Genomic DNA, 24,645 nt, shown 5'->3' on the forward strand with positions numbered 1-24,645 from the left:
GCAGTGCCAGAGGAGAAACAAACACTGAAAAATCGTCCACAAATAACGAGCACCGTTCAAGAGTCCTTACCGTAGACTTTATACAGTTTATGGCTATGGCAAACAGGATAACACTCGTTCTCCTGCTCCAAATTATATGACAGCATGTCACCATCTACAGCATTTAGATAAGAAGTACCAAATGAATAGGGGGAAATAGGCATAAAAAGCCCATTTGTGGAGCCATCCTAGAATACTGTGCTTTAAAATATCCCTATAAAATATCCCTAACCTCAGAACTTTGGGTTCGATAAGTCAGTGGCATGGCGGATCACACGTGTAATGTAGTCCACACATTCCTGGATGCTGCAAAGGCGTTCAAACACAGCCACTTGGCTGAACAGCATCCTGCTTGTACTGCTGGTCATCCACCTTGGCAGCTTCCTGAGTGAGAAGGGTTCATGGAATGAATGTCATCAGTAACTTCCCTTTGAGCATAACCTGGGATGGCTGGAGAGCAAAAAGAAAGGTCTATGGTTGAGGATGACTCAGTATCATAGTTGAAATGAATGGGACTGTCTGTGTTGATGATGCACAGCTCTCAAGACATAATGAGGTTTTCTAAAACTAGACACCTGGGGCAAGTGGAGTTTCGGCCTCATAATATGTTATGAGCATCGAAGTCTCCCATTTGGCAAAATTGACAGAGGAGTTGTTCTAGGTCTGTGACAGCCTCAGAACCTATTACTTCTTTTGGTGATACGTATAGACAGCACATACTGATCCTTTGTCCAACAGGAATTTCAGCTGCAACTGCTTGAAGGGACAGAGCAGAGGAGTGGTGTGTGTTATTTACAAACACAGTCACCCCTCCCTTGGCCTTCTCCCCAGTCAAGTCTTCTTTATGGTAGAGGTTATATCCTTATAGCACAGGGCGTCCATCAGAACAGGCTTTGGAAGGCCCAACATTACTGCTGTATCATCCTTGGCTGTTAGGCATCACTGGATGCAGATATAGAGGGGCATGTGGTCAGCACACTGCTCTCCCAGCCGTCGTCTGTTTTAGCGGCTGTAGCCACTACTTCAGTGAAGTAGCTCCCCAATTGGCCTCACAAAGGCTTAGTGCACCCTGTTTGCTGACAGCACTTAGAAAACCTGGACAGTCATCCATCCAAGTTCTAGCCAAGCCCAACAGCACTTAACTTTGGTGACCTGATGGAAACCAGGGTTACCACTGTGACACAGCCATTGGCCACAGGGGCATCAGTAGATTTAAAATGTATTTCTTGTAAACACAAGCACAGGGGATGGTCTTACACTATGAGTTTCAGTTCCTACATGTGTCCTTAACCCATTTGTGTTCCACTGTAGCATGGAGAGTCAAGTTACTGGTGAAATTCTGCTTTCACCCTGTCTCTCCACCACGGTGTGGAACCAGTGGTGGTTGGAGGCTTAGTGTGGGGGGTAGACACGGTTGGCCCCAGGCAGATTTTATATTCCACTGTCTCCAACACTGAATCACTGGAACATAGTATGACAGTTTATGACCTGTCTTCTTACGTGGTTGACACTTCCCAGTTGGTTTGTTTGCCAGAGGAGATTTCAGAGAAACATTCACAGCAATGCTGGCCTGTCTGGCTTTTGAGATGCTGGTACCTCTACAATGATGGTAACAGTGGCCTTTTCTGACATTCTGGGAACAGCTGTAGGCTCTGTAATAACAGCACTGCTGCAACTGCACTTACAAACACTGGTAATAGTGCTAGCACTATTAACCTCCATTTGTGTGGAGGCACCAGCTTTCTTAGTAGGCTTTTTGAGGGCTGAAGCAAACGAATTAGTGAAAATGGGAGGTTTTCACCTCAGAATATACACTTCGTTGTTCTTAGCTCTGCATCTTCCTTTCTTCAGGGTAGACACTGCAGTCTTTATTCTAGACAATTAGCAATTAATATGCTTGGGAGGATATGAACAAACAATTCCTTTGTGTGTGGCCTTGCTACATTTGTTGCAAGTGGCTTCTCCCTTATACACTAGAGAGATGTGCCCAAAGAGCTGGCATTTAAAACAGCACACTGGGTTGGTTTATAAAGGCCTCACATTTGAGTGAACGAAACCTACCTCGATATGTTCGGGAACTGTTGCGCAACTGAATGTAATATGAAAGGAATTTGATTTCACCAGTTTGTCATCTACCCTTTTCATTATATTTTGCACATCAATCACTACTTGAGCCCACTAATCTTTCAGTTGTTCTTTGAAAATATCTATAATACCGCTGCATAACAACATCTTTGCTGTAGTTCAAGGTTTTGTGTCGCTCTTTTTTTGATGGGATAGTCCACAAGGCACTAAGTTGCCTGAAGGTTTGTTGGTTGTTGAGAACTAGATGTTTCAGCTGAAAGTGTACCATTCCTCAATTGCTTTATAGATTTTAAGGAAGTAGCAATGCCCTCAAAATCTTTTTGAATGTAGAAATATGAAACTTTCTCAAATATGTAATCTTTTCTTTCAACTATTAAAAACACATTCCATATAACAGCATTTGTTATGTTACTTTAAACTGAAGTATTTTGAATAACGCATGTATCAGGAAGACTGGCTGCACAGGGTCTTTTTCCTCGAACAGATAGTTCTGCATGTCTGTACATTGAGATGGCCTACCATAAAAAACCCATGGGAAAAAACTCCAAGAACTACTAAATCTCAACAAAGGTGAGATCAGGGACAAAAAGAAGAAAGGGAGACAGAGGAAGAAAGGCAGGTAAGGTGCCCCATCTAGGGAGCAAACAGGAATAGCATGTCAGGGAGATTGAGAGTGCACCGCAGGGTGGCTAGGTTGGGGCATTCCAGCAAAATGTGGGCCACTGTCAAATGGGAACCACAACGACAGTGGGTTGGGTCCTCACGATGGAGGAGATGACCGTGAGTCAGCCAAGTATGGCCGATGAGAAGCCGGCAAAGAACAGCAGAGTCCTTGCAAGAGGCCTCCATGAAGGACCTCCGTGGATTCATAACCTCCTTTACCACCCACAGTTTGCTTGGTAAAATAGGAATGATCCATTCCATATTACAGATCACTAAACCTTGATGGGGTAATACTGATTGGAGGTCCGTTTCCAAAATATCAATCTCAAGAGTTGGTTAACTGGTAGCCAGTTTGGCCTGGCTATCAGCAAGTTCATTTCCCAGGATCTCAACATGTCCTGGGTCCAGACGAAGGTTACAGAGCATCCACATTGTTCAAGGGCAGGCAGAGAATCCTGGGTAGCAATAACCAAGGCATGGCGAGGCTAACATTGGATGAGAGCTTTCGAACTGCTCAAGGAGTCCCTGCAGATGAGAAAGGACTCACTGGTGCAGGAACGGATATGCTCAAGAGCACAAGAGATGGCTACCAACTGTACACTGAAAACACTACAGACATCTGGCAAGGAGTGCAGTTCAGAATGGCCCGTGTGAGTCTAAGCAAAGCCTATGTGACCAGTAACCATTGACCCAGACATATAGACTACTTATGAACCCCAGGATGCGCCAGGGATGGAGAAAAATTGTTGTTGGAGGGCCTCGAGCTGAACCGAGTCTTTCGGGTCTTGTGATAGGTCAAGACAAAGCTGTGGTTGAGGGATGTACCTTGGAAGTGTATGTGAGTGAGCCCAGAGGAGAGCTCTTACAGGGAACAACTGAAGTTCAGAGAGGAGGGACCGGATGGAGATGCAGTCATAATTCCTGATCTGGGATACTGTTGTGGGAGATGGATTTCCGCGTTTGGAAAGAGGACACAGTAGTCTGGATGCTTAAAGGAGCTGCAAACATCTGTAGCATAATTGACAAGCTGTTGTTGGTGCCTGATCCACAATGGAGGGACCCCATCCTTTTGGATATTTGGGGGGGGGGGAGGGGGGGGAGGGTACTATGGGAAGCACCAACTTGAACCCAGGAAGTACAGTGCGACAAAAAGTTCTGGATAAAAATCAGGAGCAGACCCCGGAGACCCCACTTGTGTAAGGTACCGAGGATGTGGTGTCATGAGCCTTTTGCAGGTCAAAGAAGATGGCTGTGAGGTGTTGGTGTTGGGCGAAAGCTGTTTGGATGTCAGACTCCGGGTGAACCACATTATCAGTAGTGGAACAGCCTTGGCGAAAAGCACCCTGGGACAGACCCAGAAGATGTTGAGACTCAAGGACCCAAAATAGCTACATCTGCACCTCTGCATCTCCAGTATATGGTGAGTAGCAACTTTTATAATACTCTAATGGCCTCTGTGGTTTCTGATTACCACCAAGGTACTGTCTTCTGTTGGAATGAGCCCAAAAAACAGGGGATCACTAAATCAGTTGCCGAAAGAATGGCTGCAGTTGTATTCTGGACAGCCTCATCGATATCTCTACGCAGTGGGGAGCCAAGGGCTACAGCAGAGGCAAACACAGCCCAGTCAACACTGTTGAGAGACCGTCTGGGCAGGTGTCCAGGAGAGTGACACAGAGAGAGAGACAGGAATATTGGGAAGGGGTCACTACCACAAAGGTCGCTGTGAGATCTCCAGATGGTGGGTGGGACAAGACAAGGGCGGCAGATGGAAAGGTCAATGGCTGAGAAGTTCCATGCACCTCACTGAAATGTTTGAGGGTACCACTATTCAAGACACCACACCACAAAGGATTATGGTCGTTGAAATCACCCAAGAATAGGAAAGGTGGGGGAAGATGATAAACCAAAGCAAACAATATGTTCTGAGACACTTCAACATTAGGAGGAAGGTAAATACTGCAGATGGCAATATCCTGAAATGCCATTACCCAAATAGCTGCAGCCTCCAAAGGTGTACGAAGTGTGTTAAAAAAGTAAGGTGACTTTATATTTTTATGAAAAAATATTTATTTATTCATCAATATTCATGTTGTCTCCTTCGAAGTAATCCCCCTCGAAGTACTTCTCATAAGCACTTTTTGGTACTGCCTTGAGTACTTCCAATGACGCAGTTTTTATTTCCTCAATTGTTGAAAATCTTTTTCCTTTCATTGGTCTCTTCAGTTTTGGGAACAGAAAAAAGTCACAGGGGGCCAAATCCTGTGAATATGGTGGCCGAGGCATGACTGTCGAGCTGTTTTTGACCAAAAAATCTCTCGCAAGCAATGATGAATGAGCAGGTTCATTGAAGTGATGCAAAAGCAATGAATTGCTTTTCCACAATTACAGACTTTTTTGCGTATTGCTTCTTGCAAACAATGCATAACATCAAGGTAATACTCCTTATTGACCGTACGACTTTGAGGCAAAAATTCATGATGAACTATGCCACAGTAAATGGAAAAAAAAAAAAAATAAATAAACAGTGAGCAGAACTTTGACATTTGTCAAACTTGGCATGCTTTTTTCGGTCTTGGCTCTCCAGGATGCTTCCATTGTGATGATTGGGCTTTGGTTTCGACGTCATAACTGTAAACACGTTTCATCACCAGTCATGACCCTTTTGAGCAAATTAGGATCATCACTGACATCATTCAAGAGCTCCTGAGCAATGCTCATGTGACGGTTCTTCTGATCAAAACTGAGAAAATTTGAAACAAACTTCACTGACACACGTCTCGTGCCCAAAACATCTGAAAAAATTGCATGACATGAGCCGACAGATATACTAACGTTCCCAGCAACTTCTCTTACAGTAATTTGATGATTTTCCAAAACAATTTTCTTCACAGCTTCAACATTATCATCTGTTGTTGTTGTGCTGGGGCGTCCAGTGTTAGGTTCGTCATTGGCATCTTCTCGGCCACCTTGGAATAACTTGTACCATTTGTAAACTTTTTATTTTTTTATTTTTATTTATTTTTTTTTTTTTTAACTTTACTTTACTTAGAGCAGACTCACCGTATGCCGCTGTCAAGATTTCAAGTGTTTTAGAGCACTTGATTCCATTTTTCACACAAAATTTGATGCAAATTCTTTGCTCCATTTTTTATAATAATTAAAAATCACTGTGCACACTAAAACACGTCTAACCTTTATATCTGCCACAAACAAATGAAGTATGCTGTATACTTGAAACTGTGAACCTACGTTCGGGACATGTGTACAAAAAAAAAAAAAAAAAAAAAAAAAAAAAAAAAAAAAAAAAAAAAAAAGATCAATAATAGAATGTACATTGCCCATGCAATTTGAAAAGTCACATTACCTTTTGAACAGCCATCATATTCAGAATATATAGTTTCATATCACATTCGTATACCATCACATTTCCAGGTAGTGAATTGCCCTCACAGGCCAAGATGAATGCACCAGTAGTGACGCTATTGTCCTTTGGCCCCCTATGTACATGACGGACCAAGTGTACACCCTATCACTCCAAGCTGGCATGTAGATCATTATCAGACTGCCAGAGTGCGTCTCAGTGGAAAATGGTGCCCTGAACCATATTTAGACTATTATGAAGGGTGACAGTCACTGGTATGTCACCCAACTTCTTGCAACCGAGTGGCACCCGTGACTGGGCAGGGGATGTTTTTTTAATCAATACTGATCCACTTTTCATTTCACAGATGCCTGCCACTTCCCCAAACTTGTCTTCTATGTTCTCCACAAAGAATAAGGGCTTTTTGGCAAAGAAGGAACCCCCATCAGTCCTCGGGCAAATGAAGTATTTCTCTGTTTGCTGCTTACCCTTACATTCCTCCCATGGTGTAGCCAGGAAAGAGAACATTTTAGGGTGGTATCTCTCTGCATTAAACAAGGACTTTCCTTCCATAGAGACCAATGTGAGGTAATTTCATCCGCTTTATTTGTGGCTCATTTGCACTGGTGCCACCCTCTCTGAACATGGGTTCTCCTCATAGGTGTCACTTAGCCTCAGCAATGGCTACCTGGCCAGTAAGCTATTGCTCAGAGCCCCTGTGCCCCAGTCACTATGGGCATATACTCCTTGGCATACATGGGGAGTTTTCAGCATGGGCACCAGCAGTGTGATCCCTGCATGGACAGGGGGCTACCAATGTGCAGGTTTTTGATGACACCCCCCCTCCCCCCCCCCCCTCCACCCCCAATGGGATGGTTACTGTGCTGGGTTTTGAGTGTACTACTTTATTAAAGGGAAGGGTGCAAAGATGGAAAGGTACAAAAGTGGAGCACACACTTCATTGGGCAGCCTTCCCTTTATGATCTGCACTTCTGGAGAATTTTGAAAATCGATGGCAGGTCAAACTCAACAATGGAGACTGTGTTTATTTAATGAAAAGTTGTTAAAAAAAATGCTGGAAGTGGAAACTCAAGCCCCAAATCATAAAGCAGGTCCAAGCAGAGTCTGCACCAAGAAAACCATCAGATGGAGAGAGAGATGGGGAAGAGAGAGCAGAAGTATAAGCTTGAAGCATGGAAAGGAAGTAAGGCCACAAAGGCTGGGGACCTGTGGTAGCCAAGCACATATTCACAAAAGAGCTGTGAGCCTGCTGGGGGAAACCCTAGTTGTGAAGCAAGCAGAGTACATTGTACATTGACACAGTGCCATAAGCTCTGTCAACGTAAAAAAAAACAGTACAGAGAGCTATTTGTGTACGAAAGCTTCCTGCACAACCATCTCCAGCAGTACATGGTATCTAGGATAGAACAACTCTTCCTGAACCCACACAGGATGCACTAGGTGAAAGTATAACAACTACTCAAGAATTTTTCCTACACTGCTTGTGGGAGCAACACTAATTTATTTGCCTGGTGAGGTACTATCATTCTCTGGTTTGAGAAAGGATATCATAATGGATTCCCTCCATGAATCTGGTTATAATCCAAGATCAAGGAAGATTTCATTTGATTCTTCACACAATTGAATCATCATTCTACACATAATTGTATTTCATCCTACAGCTGTATCCTTAATAACAGACAAGACATTTACCAATTCTCATACAGAGAAGGGACAGTTATATTCCACTTGGTTCTCTGAACATAATTCCCACTGTTTCCTATCATGTAATCTTTGTTGGGATCAGATGTAAGTACGTAGTCATTAATGTGTTAGGTCAGGTGGGAAAGTTAAAATGGCATCTCTGGTATGGAAGCCCTCTGGAGGAAATAGACCTAGATGCTTGTCAGAGGGTGCTGCAGCACTGCACTCGCATAGTGAGCACACCACTTGTCTCATTAGGTGAATACGCTGGCCAATAGTCTTCCTCATGATAAGTATAAATCAAGCCAGTGAACAATGAGTCAGAATGAGATTTTCACTCTGCAGCGGAGTGTGCTCTGATATGAAACTTCCTGGCAGATTAAAACTGTGTGCTGGACCGAGACTCGAACTTGACACCTTTGCCTTTCGCGGGCAAGTGCTCGATCAACTGAGCTACCCAAGCACAACTCACGCCTCATCCTCACAGAAGTTTGGAAGGTAGGAGACGAGGTGCTGGCAGAAGTAAAGCTGTGAGGACGGGGCGTGAGTTGTGCTTGGGTAGCTCAGTTGGTAGAGCACTTGCCCGCAAAAGGCAAAGGTGCCGAGTTCGAGTCTCGGTCCGGCACACAGTTTTAATCTGCCAGGAAGTTTCATAACAGTGAGTCAGTTCTGTAGTTGCATCTGATATTGTTGGTTACTATCATTGCTGTACTATGGACTATTTGACAACCACCTGGAGAAGGTTGGTAGCCCTGCACAAAGCCGCATGTACGGAGACAGAGCTCTCGTGAAAGATAAGTAATTTAGGTTGTAATTAATTGAAGTTGAACACTTAACTAATTAAATACATTCTTTAGTGTACTCTTAAAGCTCATCATTGAAAGTTTTTCTTTTATTTGCGTAATGTTAAAGTAATCGCGAAAAGTTAGTTTGTTTACTTACTGCTGCTTAGGCCTAATTTTTTGAGTGTGCACATTTAGCGTTATATCACAACTGTAAGTGCATTTGCTGTAGTTAAACTAGTTAAATACGTTCATTAGGGTGCTTTTTAAGCTCACCATTAAAGGTATTTCTTTTATTTGCGTATTGTTCCAGTAATCGCGAAAAGTTCGTTTTGTTTATATTTCACGGCTTTGCCTTACTTTCCAAGTGTGCATACTTAGCGTTATACCGCAATCTTAAGTGCATTTGGTATAGATTAACTAATTAAATATGTTCATTAGTGTGTTCTTCAAGCTTGCCATTAAAGGTTTTTCTTTTATTTACGTATTCTTCCAGTAATCGCAAAAAGTTCATTTTGGTTTCATTTGGCTGTTTAGGTCTAATTTTTGATCGTGCATATTTAGCATTACACCACAAATTTAAGTGCATTTGGTAATAGTTTACTTACATATTAGTTTCCAAAATATATTTAGTGTCCTTTTGCATCTGTATTTAATATATTATTGTTATCACTTAGTAAATCTCTTAACTAATTTCCAAACTACCATGGATACTAAGTGTGTGAGCTGCAATAGGAAAGTTAGTTTAGGGGTTTTGTGCAGCTGTTGTGACAGGCGGTTTCATTGGGGAAATTGTAGCGGCATGGGAATTGAGGAAGCAAACGAGACTCTTCCATTCTTTTGCAGGGTTTGCTCAAGAGACAGGATTATAGCTGAACAGGAGGAGAAAATTAGAGACCTTCAGGCTGATTTGGACAGAGCGAGGGAGGAACTGAAGAGGTTAAGGGGGGAGGAGGGTAAACAGCGGTGGGAAGTGGTAGCTGGGAACAGGGGCCACTGAAAGAGGACAGTGTCTGACAGTTTCCCAGTTGGCACAACCAATAGATTTGCATTGCTACCACAGTTAAGTAAGGAAGAGGCTCCAGTAGAAGTAGATGTAGTTAAGGTGCAACAAAATCTCACTAGGAAACCAACTGTTTCAAAAAAAAAGTAGATAGTAAGAGGAAAGTTCTGTTGCTAGGTAGCAGCCAAGGAATAGATGTGGGCCAGATTTTGCAGGAAAAATTAGGTGACAGGTACCAAGTCACAAACTTTTTCAAGCCAAGTGCATGTCTTAGCCAGGTGGTAGAGGATATAGGTTCCTTGTGCAAGGGTTTCACAAAGCAGAATCATGTGATGATAGTGGGTGGAGTGGAAACAGTATTGATAGGGATCAGGGCTACAGTATTGAGTGTGACCTGGTGAAAATAGCCTCTGCAATGAGCCATACCAATGTTGGACTGGTGCCTGCTTTCGTGCGGCATGATCAGCCCCAGTTGAATCGCTCTATCAGGAGGGTAAATACGGAGTTGGATCAGTCGCTTAGGGTGGCCACTCTGTCAGACATTGGATTGGTTCCTGTCGAGGCTATTGATAGGGGGGATTTCACAAGAGATGGCCTACACCTCAATAGGAAAGGGAAGGGTAAACTGGCAGGGTTGTTAGTGAAATTCATAAGGGGGGACACTAGTACTCATGGATGTACCTCTTTTTTAGACTAATATCAGTGTCCAATGAGAAGTTCAGGCAGGCAGGTGCTAAAGAGGTCCAAAACTCACAAAATTCTCACAACAGGAAAGTAAATAATAATGTTACCATATTTAACCAAAATATTGGTGGATTAAAGAAAAAAGTAGATTCTCACAAAAGTAAAGTAAAAAATAATGTTACCATTTTTCACTAAAATATTCCGGGATTGAAGAATAAAGTAGATGAGCTCTTGGTTTGTTTAGATGACATTGAATTGGATAACGTAATAAACATACTATGCCTGTCTGAGCATCACATTGTGTCTGATATGGAAAAGGTAAATATCAGTGGTTATAAACTAGCTGCCCATATTAGTAGAGAGAATCAGGTGAGAGGAGGAGTTGCCATACATGTCAAAAGTTATCACTGTGTAAAAAGCTTAGATACAAAAAAGTTTTGTCTAGAGCAACATATAGAAGCATGTGCCTGTCAATTTAAACTGAAGGAGGGCTCTTTTATAATTGTAACAGTATATAGGTCCCCTTCAGGAAACTTTCATTTATTCCTGGAAAACTTGGATGCCTTGTTGTGCTATCTGTCAGATAGGGGAAAGCAAATTATTATTTGTGGGGACTTCAATGTTGATTCACTGAAAGAGTGTAATAGGAAGAATGACCTGGAAGTCTTGCTCGGTTCTTTCAATTTGACATCTGTCATTAATTTTCCTACTCGGGTAGTAAATGACAGCAGCACATTGATAGATAACACTTTTATAGACAAAGATAAGTTTAAAAACATAAATTCTTGTCCTGTTGAGAATGGCCTTTCTGATCATGGCGCTCAGCTAGTTAGAGTATATGATGTAGCTCCATTCAGTAATTCAAAACTACCCTCCAAAGTTGAGCATTCAATTAATGACTCAACAATTAGAAATTGCAGAGAAAATGCTAATTTAAAATATAACTTATTTCATGATACACTTGTAAGAGAATTTGAAAAGTGTTCCCCAAGAAAGTAGTTAAATCTAATTATAAGAAACCATGCAAAAACCTTGGCTTACTAAAGGAATAAAAATATCTTGTAACCACAAAAGGGAACTGTATATAACAACAAGAAAGAGTAATGACCCAGAAACAGCCAAATATTATAAAAACTACTGTGCTACATTAAGAAAGTTGATTAAAAAGTCCAGAAGCCTGTGCATCATGTCTGAGATTAATACCTCTGATAACAAAATCAAAACAAATCGGAATGTTATTACAAGGGAGACAGGGCAACCAAGTGTACAGGATGATGGCATTACCGTCAAAGCGAATGGAAACTTGAAAAACAAGAAGCCGGAAGTCGAAAACATTTTGAATAATCATTTTTTAAATGTTGTAGAGAAAATAGGATCTAAATGTCCATTAGAAGAAGCAAGGCAGTTAATGGAAGATGCCTTACCCACACCATTTGATACAAATGAAATTCCACCCACCCCTCCTTCTGAAATTAGAAAGATAATAAACTCTCTCAAGAATAAAAGCTCACATGGAATTGATGGCATTTCCAGCAGGATAATAAAAGCTTGTTCCCAAGAAATAAGTGGGATTCTTAGCCACATATGTAATAGCTCACTGAAGCAGGGTATTTTCCCAGATAGACTGAAGTATGCCATTGTTAAACCACTGCATAAAAAAGGGGACACGTTTGATGTCAACAACTACCGCCCAATCTCTCTTCTGACTGCCTACTCCAAAATTCTTGAAGAAGTAATGTATTGAAGAGTAGCTTCACACCTTTCTAAAAATAAAGTGTTAACGAAATGTCAGTTACTATGACCAACAAGGAAAAGGTCGTGGTCCAAGAACTTTTCTGCTCCTTACGTTTCGTCCAGGACTGCGCTGGACTTCCTCAGAGGTGCTGCTCCGCTGAGCCTTGCCGACTGACTGGTCGGGTGTCTGAGAGCGACTTATATATTGTGAGAAAGGGGGGCATGGTTCAGGTGACACGTGATGAGCAGTGATAATCCATAGCAAAGATAAGGTTGACTATCGATTACCACCTTGTCAAAGATAAAAATTGTTAGCAATTTTGTAGAGCCACTGTCCATATATCGCTAAGTTTCATAACCTCCTCTTTCCTATTAAAATTATCGTGATGTTTATAAATTTCAATAGCTTCTCTATATAGCCGTGGATAGTAATTTAACACTGTAGATAAAACTTCGGTATCCAAAAACTTCACTTGGTGGTTGCCTGGTTGAAGAGCATGTTCCGCTACAGCTGATTTTTCTATTTTTCCAAGTCGACAAAGACTTTTATGCTCTTTCATTTTTTTTAAGATTTTACGAAAACATGACATAAAACCGGTCTTTAAACCAACAAAGAAAATAAGTCAAGTACTACGATCTGTGAAGGATAAACGCCCTCCCCTGTCGACATGTGGTGTGTATAAAATTCCATGTACCTGTGGTAAAGTTTATATTGGTACTACCAAAAGAAGCATAAACACACGACTGAAGGAGCATAAAAGTCTTTGTCGACTTGGAAAAATAGAAAAATCAGCTGTAGCGGAACATGCTCTTCAACCAGGCAACCACCAAGTGAAGTTTTCCGATACCGAAGTTTTATCTACAACGTTAAATTACTATCCACGGCTATATAGAGAAGCTATTGAAATTTATAAACATCACGATAATTTTAATAGGAAAGAGGAGGCTATGAAACTTAGCGATATATGGACAGTGGCTCTACAAAATTGCTAACAATTTTTATCTTTGACAAGGTGGTAATCAATAGTCAACCTTATCTTTGCTATGGATTATCACTGCTCATCACGTGTCACCTGAACCACGCCCCCCTTTCTCACAATATATAAGTCGCTCTCACACACCCGACCAGTCAGTCGGCAAGGCTCAGCGGAGCAGCACCTCTGAGGAAGTCCAGCGCAGTCCTGGACGAAACGTAAGGAGCAGAAAAGTTCTTGGACCATGACCTCACATCCCGGAAAGTATATCAACAGCCATGTCACCCGGTTGTGAAAGCCTTCATTCTACAACAACAAGGAAAAGGCAAAACTTTTTTTTAAATACATTTCTAATAAATTCTGCACTCACTGCATTGTAACTCCTCTTAGTTTCACTTTCTGTTGGCTCTGGACTTTCTTTGTAGAAAGATTTTCATCCTGAAGTTATGTGCAATGCTTTTATACATTTTAATATGCTTTGATTAAGCTTAGCGTCTGAGATTGCTTGTATGTTTAATGAAAACCATCAGTGGTAATGCCTAAATATCTCTGCACTTTTGCCATCAGGAGCTACAACTGGGATAAGGGTACATTACACAGAGCCTAAAATACTAGGAAAACATGATATTTGATAAAAAGCATGCTACATTTTCGTCATGTTATTTTCTTCTATAGGTGTTTTGATGAATTGTTTCTTCAGTCACACAATACAGACCAATACCTTGAGGACAACTCTATGAAGTGTTGCTACATCTGTTGGAACAAATCACCAACCATCACCCGAAAGGTTACTGCAGCACAAAATCTTAATGTTAAATGTAGCATGCAGATTGTAGTCAGTGGCTGGTTTCTTTTTGTGGTTTCAGCAGATTCATACTCCCTCAACCTTAGTTCTAACAGCTGCACAGTCATGTTTAAATGATTTATCACTTTATTTTGAGACTGAGTTTGCCTCTTGTCGTCCTCAGCAAACACATAGGAATACTCAGATGTCTGCAAAGTAAATGAAAGGAAACAATGTACCATAATTCACATCATGTAAGTTTCTTGCACATAGAATGCTGCCCACCACAGTGCCCCAGAATGTTCGGAAAATGGAAAGAGTTATGATGTTTCAGAATTATCATTATGGCCAATACAGCAGAGAAAGTAGTATCAAATGGAAAAAAATTCTATTATTGAGCTGCATTTGAACCCGAGTTCCTTACTACAAGAAACCAAAACGCTAGCCCTGAGCTACCAAAACAGCTGTATGGATGATGCCTGATATGCAACAACTTGCTAAACAACTTATGTAATTTGCTTATTTCTTCTTGATTCATCAATGCTCATGCAGCTGTCACAGCAGTTTAGTCATGTGTTCAATAGTTCAAAAATTAATATGTGTTGTATAGTTACTGCTAACAGAGCCAAGAGGTCACATTTATTTAGACATTCTATCAATATTGGCTGTTGTCATTACAAACATACGTAATAGTACACGGCAAATCTTTTGAATTTTCCTTTCTTATACTGCTGTTGGGTGTCTATAAAATGACTTGAAATTAATCACATAAATTGCGAGATGTCTCCATGAATTGTTATATGATAAATTATTATCTGCACTCATTATATACATAGCTGGTAAGTCACTAAACCTAACCTTATATGAAAGGGAAAAAAACAAATAAAAATAAAAATATTCGAGCTTCAGCAGTTTGGAAGTGGTGTAGTTACATATCTGCGTGTTAATAACAATTTCTTTGTTATTTCAATTTGTATTTGCAGAAAACAGAGGTGCTGTTTAGTAGAGTCACTCCATTGTAAACTGATGATTACACTTGAACCTGACATTGATCTGTGAATTTTCGCCAGTAAAAGTTGATCCTACTTCACCACGATATAATCTGGGATTAATGTGTATACAATGCAGATTTCTGAGTTAAGCTTGACCTGAGGTCATTTGCAGTGTTAATCTATAGTCAAATGCTTTATACAATTGGTCCTATGAGCAGTATAAGTGGCAATTGAAAGTCAAGACATCAGTGGTGGAACATGTCCACCAGTGAGGGCTGTAGTGTGACATGCAAATGACACTGTTGAGGATGTGTGCATGAAAGAAGTAGTTAATGAATCAACAACAGGTAGTTACAATGCAGTTGTGAGCTTAGACAGCTCAGCATCACATGAAAGGTGATCAGTAGAAGTATAACAAGTAACACACAAACAATGTATGATAAACAAAGTGTTATGTGTATTGCACGAACTATCTTGACATAAGTAGGATATGTGAAAGTAATTTAGTTGAACTTATTTAATATGACAGTATGTGTAGCCAGCAATGGAGTTGTACTGATTCATGCCTTTGCCAAGTCAACAATAGGTGGAAGGTTATTTGTAACACAATTAAAAATCAACATTGATCAGTAGTATGCAAAGAGCCCACACAGCATTATAAAAGCTTTAAATATGCCGAGGTATCCACTAAATGAATGTCTCTTCACATTAGAATAATATATGCAGCACAGCTGTGGAAAATATAGATTTAGGGGATGCTTCCACTTGAAACAGGCAACACTCTAGACACAAGATATCCACGTAGTAAAGGGCATCTATGGAACTACATATCAGGTTTCTGTTAACTTATATTGTACAAAAATGTTATCTTTAGTGTTACATTATAAGAGTTAAGAATAATAAATATATTGTATACAGGATATTCAGTGTAATGAATGTATTCATTGACCTCCTTTATTAGACACAAAAGAGGGCTGGTTTTCATACAACAAAGTGTAAATAAATAAATCATGTGCATGTGTATTTCTACAGTGTGTAGTAACAGCATGGGGACACTAGTTCCAACCAGAAGTCAATATGAGTTGGAACGCACTGACAAAAATCATTGTGTGCAAGCTAATTGATATTCAAGTTCACTTAAGACTAGAAAGATGATTGTAGATTGGGTATACTGTATTCTTTCATTGGCACACACATAATCCTAATTTACTCAAAAAATGTGCTTTCCGCTCTGTATTTATACCTGTCCTTGCACTTGGTGACAATTAAGTTTGTCACCAAAAATGGGCTTCTTACAAGAATTAAAGTACACATACGAGGCTACGAGAAGTAGCTCACAAAAACTAATTATTTCCCATGTGTAATCCTAATGCCTCTAACAAGAAAAATGGCAAGCAAACACTGTAAATGTGGGAGGATTATACCAGAAACTGACTACATCCTTTCAATCAATCACATTTGCACTTAGCATAACCACAAAACCTTTACAGTTGTATTTTAAATGCTTTATATTGAGTTTTTCATCAGATGAAAAGTTAATGTATAAACCTTTAAGACTACTGTGTCTGTCTCAACACAACATATGCTTTTGAGAAAACAGAAGACAATTCCAAAACTGACATGAAAAATTATAACATATATAGCATGTGGTTCTGCTGAGTTACAATGAAATAGATCAAATCTAGAAATGGCTACCTCTTAATACACAATACACTCAGATATTTCTCTAAATATTTTCTCCTACACATTCCTTTACCTTTCGAAGGTTCTTTTGAAGTGCCTCTAAAATGGTCTTCTAACGTTTTCTTTTGAAATTGAGCATAAGGTGTTGGTTATGGTATATTTAATTTTAGAAACATTATGCCTTTAACAGCAGCTATGGACTTTGGAAGAAAAGAAATAACTATGTTGGTGCTATATTTGCCAGTCTGGAGGTAGATGTCTGCGATTACAATGTGTTATGCAGTAATTTCTCCATCACCATTAGCATGTGACGGAAAGAAATTCATTTTGTACTTTCAAACATATCTAGTGTAATCAACATATTTCTTTTAAGCAGTGGACTAGTTTGCTTGTGAATTTCTTATTGCCCCTTCAGCCATTGGTTATCAATTAATAATGCCTTCACAATCAAATGACACAACTACCGTAGTTTCTATCTTTGATTTTTTTAGCTAACAAATTTACCAGACTTGATTTCACCAGCCTAGTTTGCTATTTGCGGACTAATTGAATTCATTCTAAATACACCACTCTATCTCCATAAATGGCTGTCAGAAGTAAATTTGCAATGCAGAAATCTGGCTACAGCAGCCACAGGCAGTGGCCATGCCTGCATGAGAGGTGCCTGCTTGTGTGGATGTGTGTGTGTTTTTCCTCCTTTCTTGAAGAAGGCTTTGGCTGAAAGCTTAGTGTGTAACAGTCTTCTTTTTGTTGTTCCTGTCTGCACCTCAATGTGTCATCTTTACTGTGAGTTGCACTCTACCCTTTTCATAATTGTTGATATTCCAGCCTGGACTTTCCTGTGTTTGAATTCACTGATAAGTAACTTTACAGTAATTACTGTCAGCTGCAAAATGGTTCATGCTACTCACTCACAAGCATCTTACAAAAATGCAAATCACTTTAAGCTTGTTGGAATTTCAGAATAATCCCTGATGCTGTTTATCATATTTGGGACAGAAAGGAAAACCTTCATGTATGCCACGAGATCTAATTTCATAAAATTATGAATATGTGACACTACAAACAGATAAAACAAAAAATACTGATTTCTCTGCAGTTGTAGCAAAAATTAACTTCTGGGAAACAATAATCCTAACACATACTGATGTTGGTATGAAGTGAACTAATAATCCTAGCAACATTCTAGGTATGTGAAGAGGCAGTAATCTGAAATTAGTTTAATTGAATTTAATACCCAACCAGAAATTATTTTCTTAGAACTTACCAGATATATCAAGGTAAGTTAAATGAGGCATTTTATCAACACCTTTAAGTAGCACAGTGGCTTTCTCTTGCAGTGCTGGAAAAAGTTCAAATCCATGATTTTCCTTTTCCTCTGAGAAATCCAAAACCCTTAATTCTTGTAACTCGAATAAAACAGGTACATCATTTGTCATCAACTGAAAAAAAAAATTAATGAAATAATTTTCTAATAGCTGTATTGTACTCTGCTTATTCTAGAGGAGCAAATGACTGGTTCTTTTGGAAGAGGCCTACAGGCACAACAATGCCGAGAGAATCAAAGAACTTGCCATAGGGGATCAAATACGCCAGTCAACTTAAATCGAGGTGTCAAACATAAATTCAAATTTAATTTCTCTTCAACACTAGTCCCAAATCATGACAACTACAATATTTGACACCACAACAAAAAGGCACATAGCACTGGAAGAAATTGTTAAAAAAATTTGTTCATGGCACAATCACACTTACCTTCTTACATGACCCGTAGGAAATTGCTCATCTATGCATGTCAACCAGATTACTTCATGAACCAAATATTTATTAACAAGTATACCCATTAGGATGATGCTCACTTTTGTGTCCATATTTGCTCGAAAACAAATTTGTTGCTGGATAGGTTCTGCCTTGAGAAAACACAAGTTTTTCTTCTTTTTTACTCAGACAAGATGTGCTGAAGTTACTGCACCAAGAGTGGAAGTGGCAGAAAGCAAATAAAAAAACCAACTGAAGATGCTGTAACTTCAGTGACACAAGTCTGAGTACAGAAGAAGAAAACAATTGTGTTCGCTTAAGGCGGAACCTATCAAAAACAAAAGTAAGTATAGCCATCACAGCTGTCCCACGTGATTACAATGTCATTCCTCATAATATGGAAGTACCCCTACACCATATTAGTACATAGTATGGTTAAAAGACTCCCGATGTTAAACTTCTCTTCATAACATTTGTTTATAAAATGCATGCAACAGTCCAGAATCAATCAGTCAATCTGATAAAATTCTTGAACGAATGAACTTCTTTATAATCACTTTTAAAATAAAGTACGGTTGGTCCTCATGCTAAAGAATGAATTTAAAAACATAGCACTTTACTACATAAGCTTCTCTTTGCAAAACAAGCGTCAGAGCTCCTGGCAGCCAGGGACGATCCACAGTGTTTAGCAAGGAATCAGAAACCTGAAGTGATAAGGCATTTTTTAATATAAATATGTGAAACTGTGTATGCCACATATTTCACTCTCTATCTCGCCTACATATTCGTGCCCAGGTACTGCGGGCGACAGATCAACATCAAGGAGGAGAGGCATATAATTAAAAACTAGTAGAATGTATAGTGTTGCTGCCAAATGTGTTCACATCAGCTGTTACATTTGTTTCACTAATAACATGACTATAGTGCCACAGTACAGCATATTAAATTTTGCTATCAAATTTAATGTGATTATGGTATTTAGCAACTGGTAAACAGCTAGCATGTAGCAACACATACAAATAAATCATCTACACAGTGTGTAAACTGACTTTTTCCACATAATTATGATATAAATTGTGCAAATTTTCTAAGGAAAATGGAATTAATTTTTTAAGAAGTTCATGACTGAAACAGCTGCACTTTAAGGAGAATAAAAGTCAATCACTCCGTAATCAGGTGCAGAGGATCATGCAGTGCTAACCAGTCAATGTGTCATCCTTTGCCATATGGCATAATATGGATGCAGTATGTATGAGCATGGGGTCAACGCACTGCTCACCTAGCTGTGGTAAGATTTCCTGACCTTGGAGCCACTGTTTCTCTTTCAAACAGCTGCTTAATTGGCCTCCCAAGGCTCAGTACATGCTGTTCCTGTCCTCCTGCCAAACAATATCCCTTGCAGTATCGTGGAAAGTGTAAATAAATAATCAAATGATGGACCTGAGAAAGGACTGAATCCCTGTGCTGAAAGACACTAAACAATCTTGAAAATTTTCATATTTAGCTACATGTGTTTTCAATGTAAGGTTATATATGCTGTATGTAGACAAAGATATGTCTACAGATATCAATAGTGTTTGATGATTACGTACCTCCTAAATACTGCCTCCCCCCCCCCTTTTTTTACCTGGGCTACTATATGGGGGTACATCATAAGGTCGAGTAAAAATTATCTAGGTATTGTTTATTTCTCAATTCGGTTTGGTCATTTAAAAGGTTATCAGGATCATTTTTGAAGTGATTGTATATTTCCATGTCTTTAAGGATGCTCATGACTCTTCCTCTGGGTACAGCATGTAGTACTGTCAGGGCTGAATCTATGTTAGTAACAGTGTGTTTATTTTCACTTAAGTGTTTGCTAAACATAGAGGTGACAAATTGAGAAATAAACGATACCTAGATAATTTTTACTCGATCTTACGATGTACCCACAAATAGTAGCTCGAGAAAGGGGGGGGGGGGCGGAGGCAGTATTAAGAAGGTACGTAATCATCAAACACTATTGATATCTGTAGATATATGGCACTAAGTTCCCAATTTTATGCGCCCCCCAACTCTAAATGCAAAAAAACACTATTCTATAGATGAACACAGCCAATATTCACTACTTAGGCTAACGTAATAAAAACATTATATTCTGAATATCATAAAACGACGAAATCTCGTCAAAACGACAATGTGCAGTACTTGTATGATTAATTTAGTTATGCAACGACGATTGCCTATAATACTACATCTTATATGTACCTGAATTTATGCCTATATGTCGATGATCAATCTGTGTGCTTAAAATATGTCTAAAGTTGGCAGAGTGACACACCAAATGTGTTTTAATTAAACGGTGTAAAACCTTCATGTATTTTAACCACGAAGTTTTTAAAAAACCTATGACAAAATAAATTATGTCCTGTTCCTACACCCATCTAACATTAAGAGTAGGTTTTGTAAGAAATTGTAGTATGTCCCATAATTGTAAAACGAGTGCATAACTCCATGCCTGCTAGTACAGTCACTGGACTGCAATGGTGCTGTACTCAGAACAGACACAATATCTGTAATCTGTTTACGTGCCGAAACGGCTACCAGTAGCCTATAAACAGTAGTTCGCTGCTGTGGTTTAGTGCAAAAGTTACTTGTGATGATGGAACAAACACATGTATGTACATACTGTGCTGTTTTACGATATATGGACATGTGTGCTGATTACGAATGTATATAACAGCAAATGACGACGACAATAAATGTGTCAGCTTGTATGAAGTAGACATGGCTTAAAGCCAAAACATGAAAGGAAACATGTTACACAGCTGCATTTTTCATTTTGTGTAATCAGCCAAATGTCAAAATACACAACAATTTTTGTGAAATATTTTATAAACAATTTGTATTTTAGCTGCCTAAGGCCGAAATTGCAATAGTGAAAATAAAAAGTTTAACAGTCACTGCTGTAAACATGATGTCTTTCAAGATTTTTCTGCACAGCTTATCTGAAAATTACTGTGGATACTGGCTACAGTCTTTATAAGGTTACAGTACCCTTACATATAATTGTTATTGTACAGGGTACAAATGCAACACATCCCATAATTTAAACTTTATCATTGGTGCCAACAATGCCTTTCAGAAAGCACACAGAGTAAGAGGCCAAACACACCACTTCTGTGTGTGTCGCAGCCTGGTTAGAATGTAAATGAACCTTCCCTCTTCTATCAGAGTCTAATTGTGACACACAGTTATACTAAGAATGTATTTTTACATATGTGATAACTGTAACTGCATTCTTCATGAATAAATAAGGTTTGAGTTACAACTATGGTTCACCAACTTGACCTAGTCATTCTTTGGTCACAAAGTGGATCACCAAACAGAAGAATTCAGCAAAACAATTATAGTGAGGTGACAATAGTCATAGTATACCTCATATCATCATATCAGACCTCCTTTTGCCTGGCATAGTTCGGCAACTCGACGTGGCATGGACTCAACAAGTCATTAGAAGTCTCCTGCATAAATATTGAGCCATGATGCCTCTACAGCAGTCCATAACTGCGAAAGTGTTGCCGGTGCACGATTTTATGCACAAACTGATCTCTCAATTATGTCTCATAAATGTTCAATGGGATTCAGGTCAGGCGATCTGGGTAGCCAAATCATTCACTCCAATTGTCCAGAATGTTCAAACCAATCAAGAACAAATGTGGCCCAGTTACATGGCACGTTGTCATCCATAACAATTCCATCATTTTTTGTGAACATGAAATCTATGAAGGGCTGCAAATAGTTTCCAGGTAGCCAAACATTATCATTTCCAGTCAACAATTGGTTTAATTGGACCAGAGTACACAGTACATTCCACAAAAACACATCCCACACCATTATGAAGCCACCACCAACTTGCACATTGCCTTGTTGACAACTTGGGTCCATGACTTCACAGGGTCTGTGCCACACTTTAACCTTACCAACAGCTCTTAACAACTGAAATTGAGACTCATCTGACCAAGGAATGATTTTCCAGTTGTCTAGGGTCTAACCGATATGGTCACAATCCCAGGAGAGGTGCTATAGGTGATGTTATGTGTTGTTAGCAACTGCACTCGCATTAGTCCTCTGCTACCATTGCCCATTACCACCAAATTTCACTGTCCTAATGGATATGTTTGTTGTACGTCCCACATTGATTTCTGTGGTCATTTCATGCAGTGTTGCTTGTCTGTTGGCACTAACAACTCTACGTAAATGCTGCTGCTCTCAGTTGTTAAGTGAAGGCCATTGGCCACTATGTTATCCTTGGTGAGAGGTAAAGCCTGAAATGTGGTATTCTCAGCACACTGTTGACGCTGTGAATCTTGGAATATTGAATCCCCTAATGATTTCCAAAATGGAATGTTCCATACATCTAGCTCCAACTACCATTCCATGTTCAAAGTCTGTTAATTCCTGTAGTGTGGCCATAATCACTTCAGAAACCTTTTCACATGACTCACCAGAGTACAAGGGACAGCTCCACCAATGCGTGCCCATTTTTACCTTGTGCACATGATACTAGCACCATCTGTATACGTGCATGTCACTATCCCATAACTTTTGTCACCTCAGTGTATAGCCACTACAGGAAGTGTAAAAATAAAGGGAGGAGGTACGCTTCAACTTTCTCAAAAGAACTATTTTAGTCAAGACTGTTTTAGGAAATACTTAAATATGGCTGGCTCAGCCACAGTTCAGGGTACCACACCTGTAATTAAGTGTCTGACTATGGCACATGTATCAAAAGTCATTCCAGTATCTTCCACTGGCTCAAAGTTTCCATTTCACTTTGTGGTGTGTTACAGAAATGACACACAGTAAGCTGCCAGAGTTTCCATTTCACTTTGTGGTGTGTTACAGAAACAACACACAGTAAGCTGCCAGAGTTAAGCTCAAACTGACATACTCTTAGAACCATCAATTTGTAGCTGGTAGGACCAAAATCTATTTGCCTCACACTAAAACTCACTACTAACCCACATTTGACAGAAAATATGAAAAAAAACTTTGGTTCTAAAATCCCTATTTCGAAATCATTATTTTCAAAATTGCTACATATTATGGCAGAGTGCTACTTCTAATGTGGTCATGGCTGATTCCTTCTGTTAATTTCATTGCTGAACCAGCACTTTAACGGCTAAGTAACAATGTATATTATGCACAATATTTTTTTTCTGAAATCCACACAGTTATGGGTACAGGAATTTTGCATTCCATACGCAATGAGAAACCCCAATTATCTACTGTTTCAATTTTTATGACATTGTTTCTCCACTAGAGAAGTTGTACTACATCTAATTATTATCAACTGTACAATTTATGAACACTGAGACAGAACCAATTAAGCAGCTTTTCCCCCTCTTCCCACAACACTCTTAAGGGGGTGGGGGGAGGAGACAAACAAAGAAAGGAAGAAAATGATGCACCACAAAGGAATTATCTGAACGGGATGGTTGGAGGCCCCTGCCCACAGTGCCCCAAACGTTCTCTATTGGGGAGAGATCTGTAGACATTGCTGGCCAAGGTAGGACTTGCCAAGCACGAAGACAAGCAGTAAAAACTGTCACCGTATGTGGGCAGGCATTATCTTGCTGAAATGTAAGCCCAAGATGGTTTGCCATAATGGGTAACAAACCAAGGCGTAGAATACTGTTGACGTGCTGTTAAGTTGTAAGGATGCCCCAGATAACAAGCAAAGGGATCCTCCTATGAAAAGAAATGGCACCCCAGACCATTACTCCCGGTTGTCGGGCTGCATGGTGGGTGATAGCTACATTGGGATCCCACCACTGTCTGGAGCATCTTAGGACATGTATTCACTGGTGCTCAATTTGAAGATGTGTCTGGAGACACGCCAGACAGCAGTGGGATACCAATGTGACTGTCATCCACCATACAGCCCGACAACCAGGAGAGATGGTCTGGGGTGCCATTTCTTTTCATAGCAAGACTCCTTTGATTCTCGTCTGCAGCACTCTTACAGCACAGTGGTACATCAATAACACTCCACACCCCGTTTTGTTGCCCTTCATAGCAAGCCATCCTGAGCTTATATTTCAACAATATAATGCCCGTCCCCACATGGTGAAAGTTACTACAGCTTGTCTTCATGCTTGCCACACCCTATCTTGGCAAGCAAAGTTGCCAGATCTGTCCCCAACTGAGAACGTTTGGAGAATTATGAGCAGGGGCCTCGAAGCATCTTGGGATTTTGACAATCTAATGTACCAATTGGACAGGATGGGGCACAATATCCATCATGAGGATGTCCAATATGTCTGTCAATCAATGCCAAGCTGAATAACTGCTTCCATAAGGGCCAGAGGTGAACCAACGTGTTATTGACTTGCTGAATTTATAAGTACTTTC

General features: G+C 39.8%; 1 protein-coding gene across 1 annotated transcript in view; it reads right to left on the reverse strand.

The window, feature by feature from the left end:
* Positions 1 to 24,645, reverse strand: part of LOC126248897 (protein zyg-11 homolog B-like) — a 228,465-nt gene that overhangs the window by 89,324 nt on the left and 114,496 nt on the right. Inside the window, exon 5 of the mRNA XM_049950367.1 lies at positions 17,759 to 17,933. Coding sequence (XP_049806324.1) covers positions 17,759 to 17,933 — 175 coding nt within the window. The remainder of the gene's footprint in view (positions 1 to 17,758; positions 17,934 to 24,645) is intronic.

This window comes from Schistocerca nitens, chromosome 3 (genome assembly GCF_023898315.1).
Source record: "Schistocerca nitens isolate TAMUIC-IGC-003100 chromosome 3, iqSchNite1.1, whole genome shotgun sequence".
Classification (NCBI taxonomy): Eukaryota; Metazoa; Arthropoda; class Insecta; order Orthoptera; family Acrididae; genus Schistocerca; species Schistocerca nitens.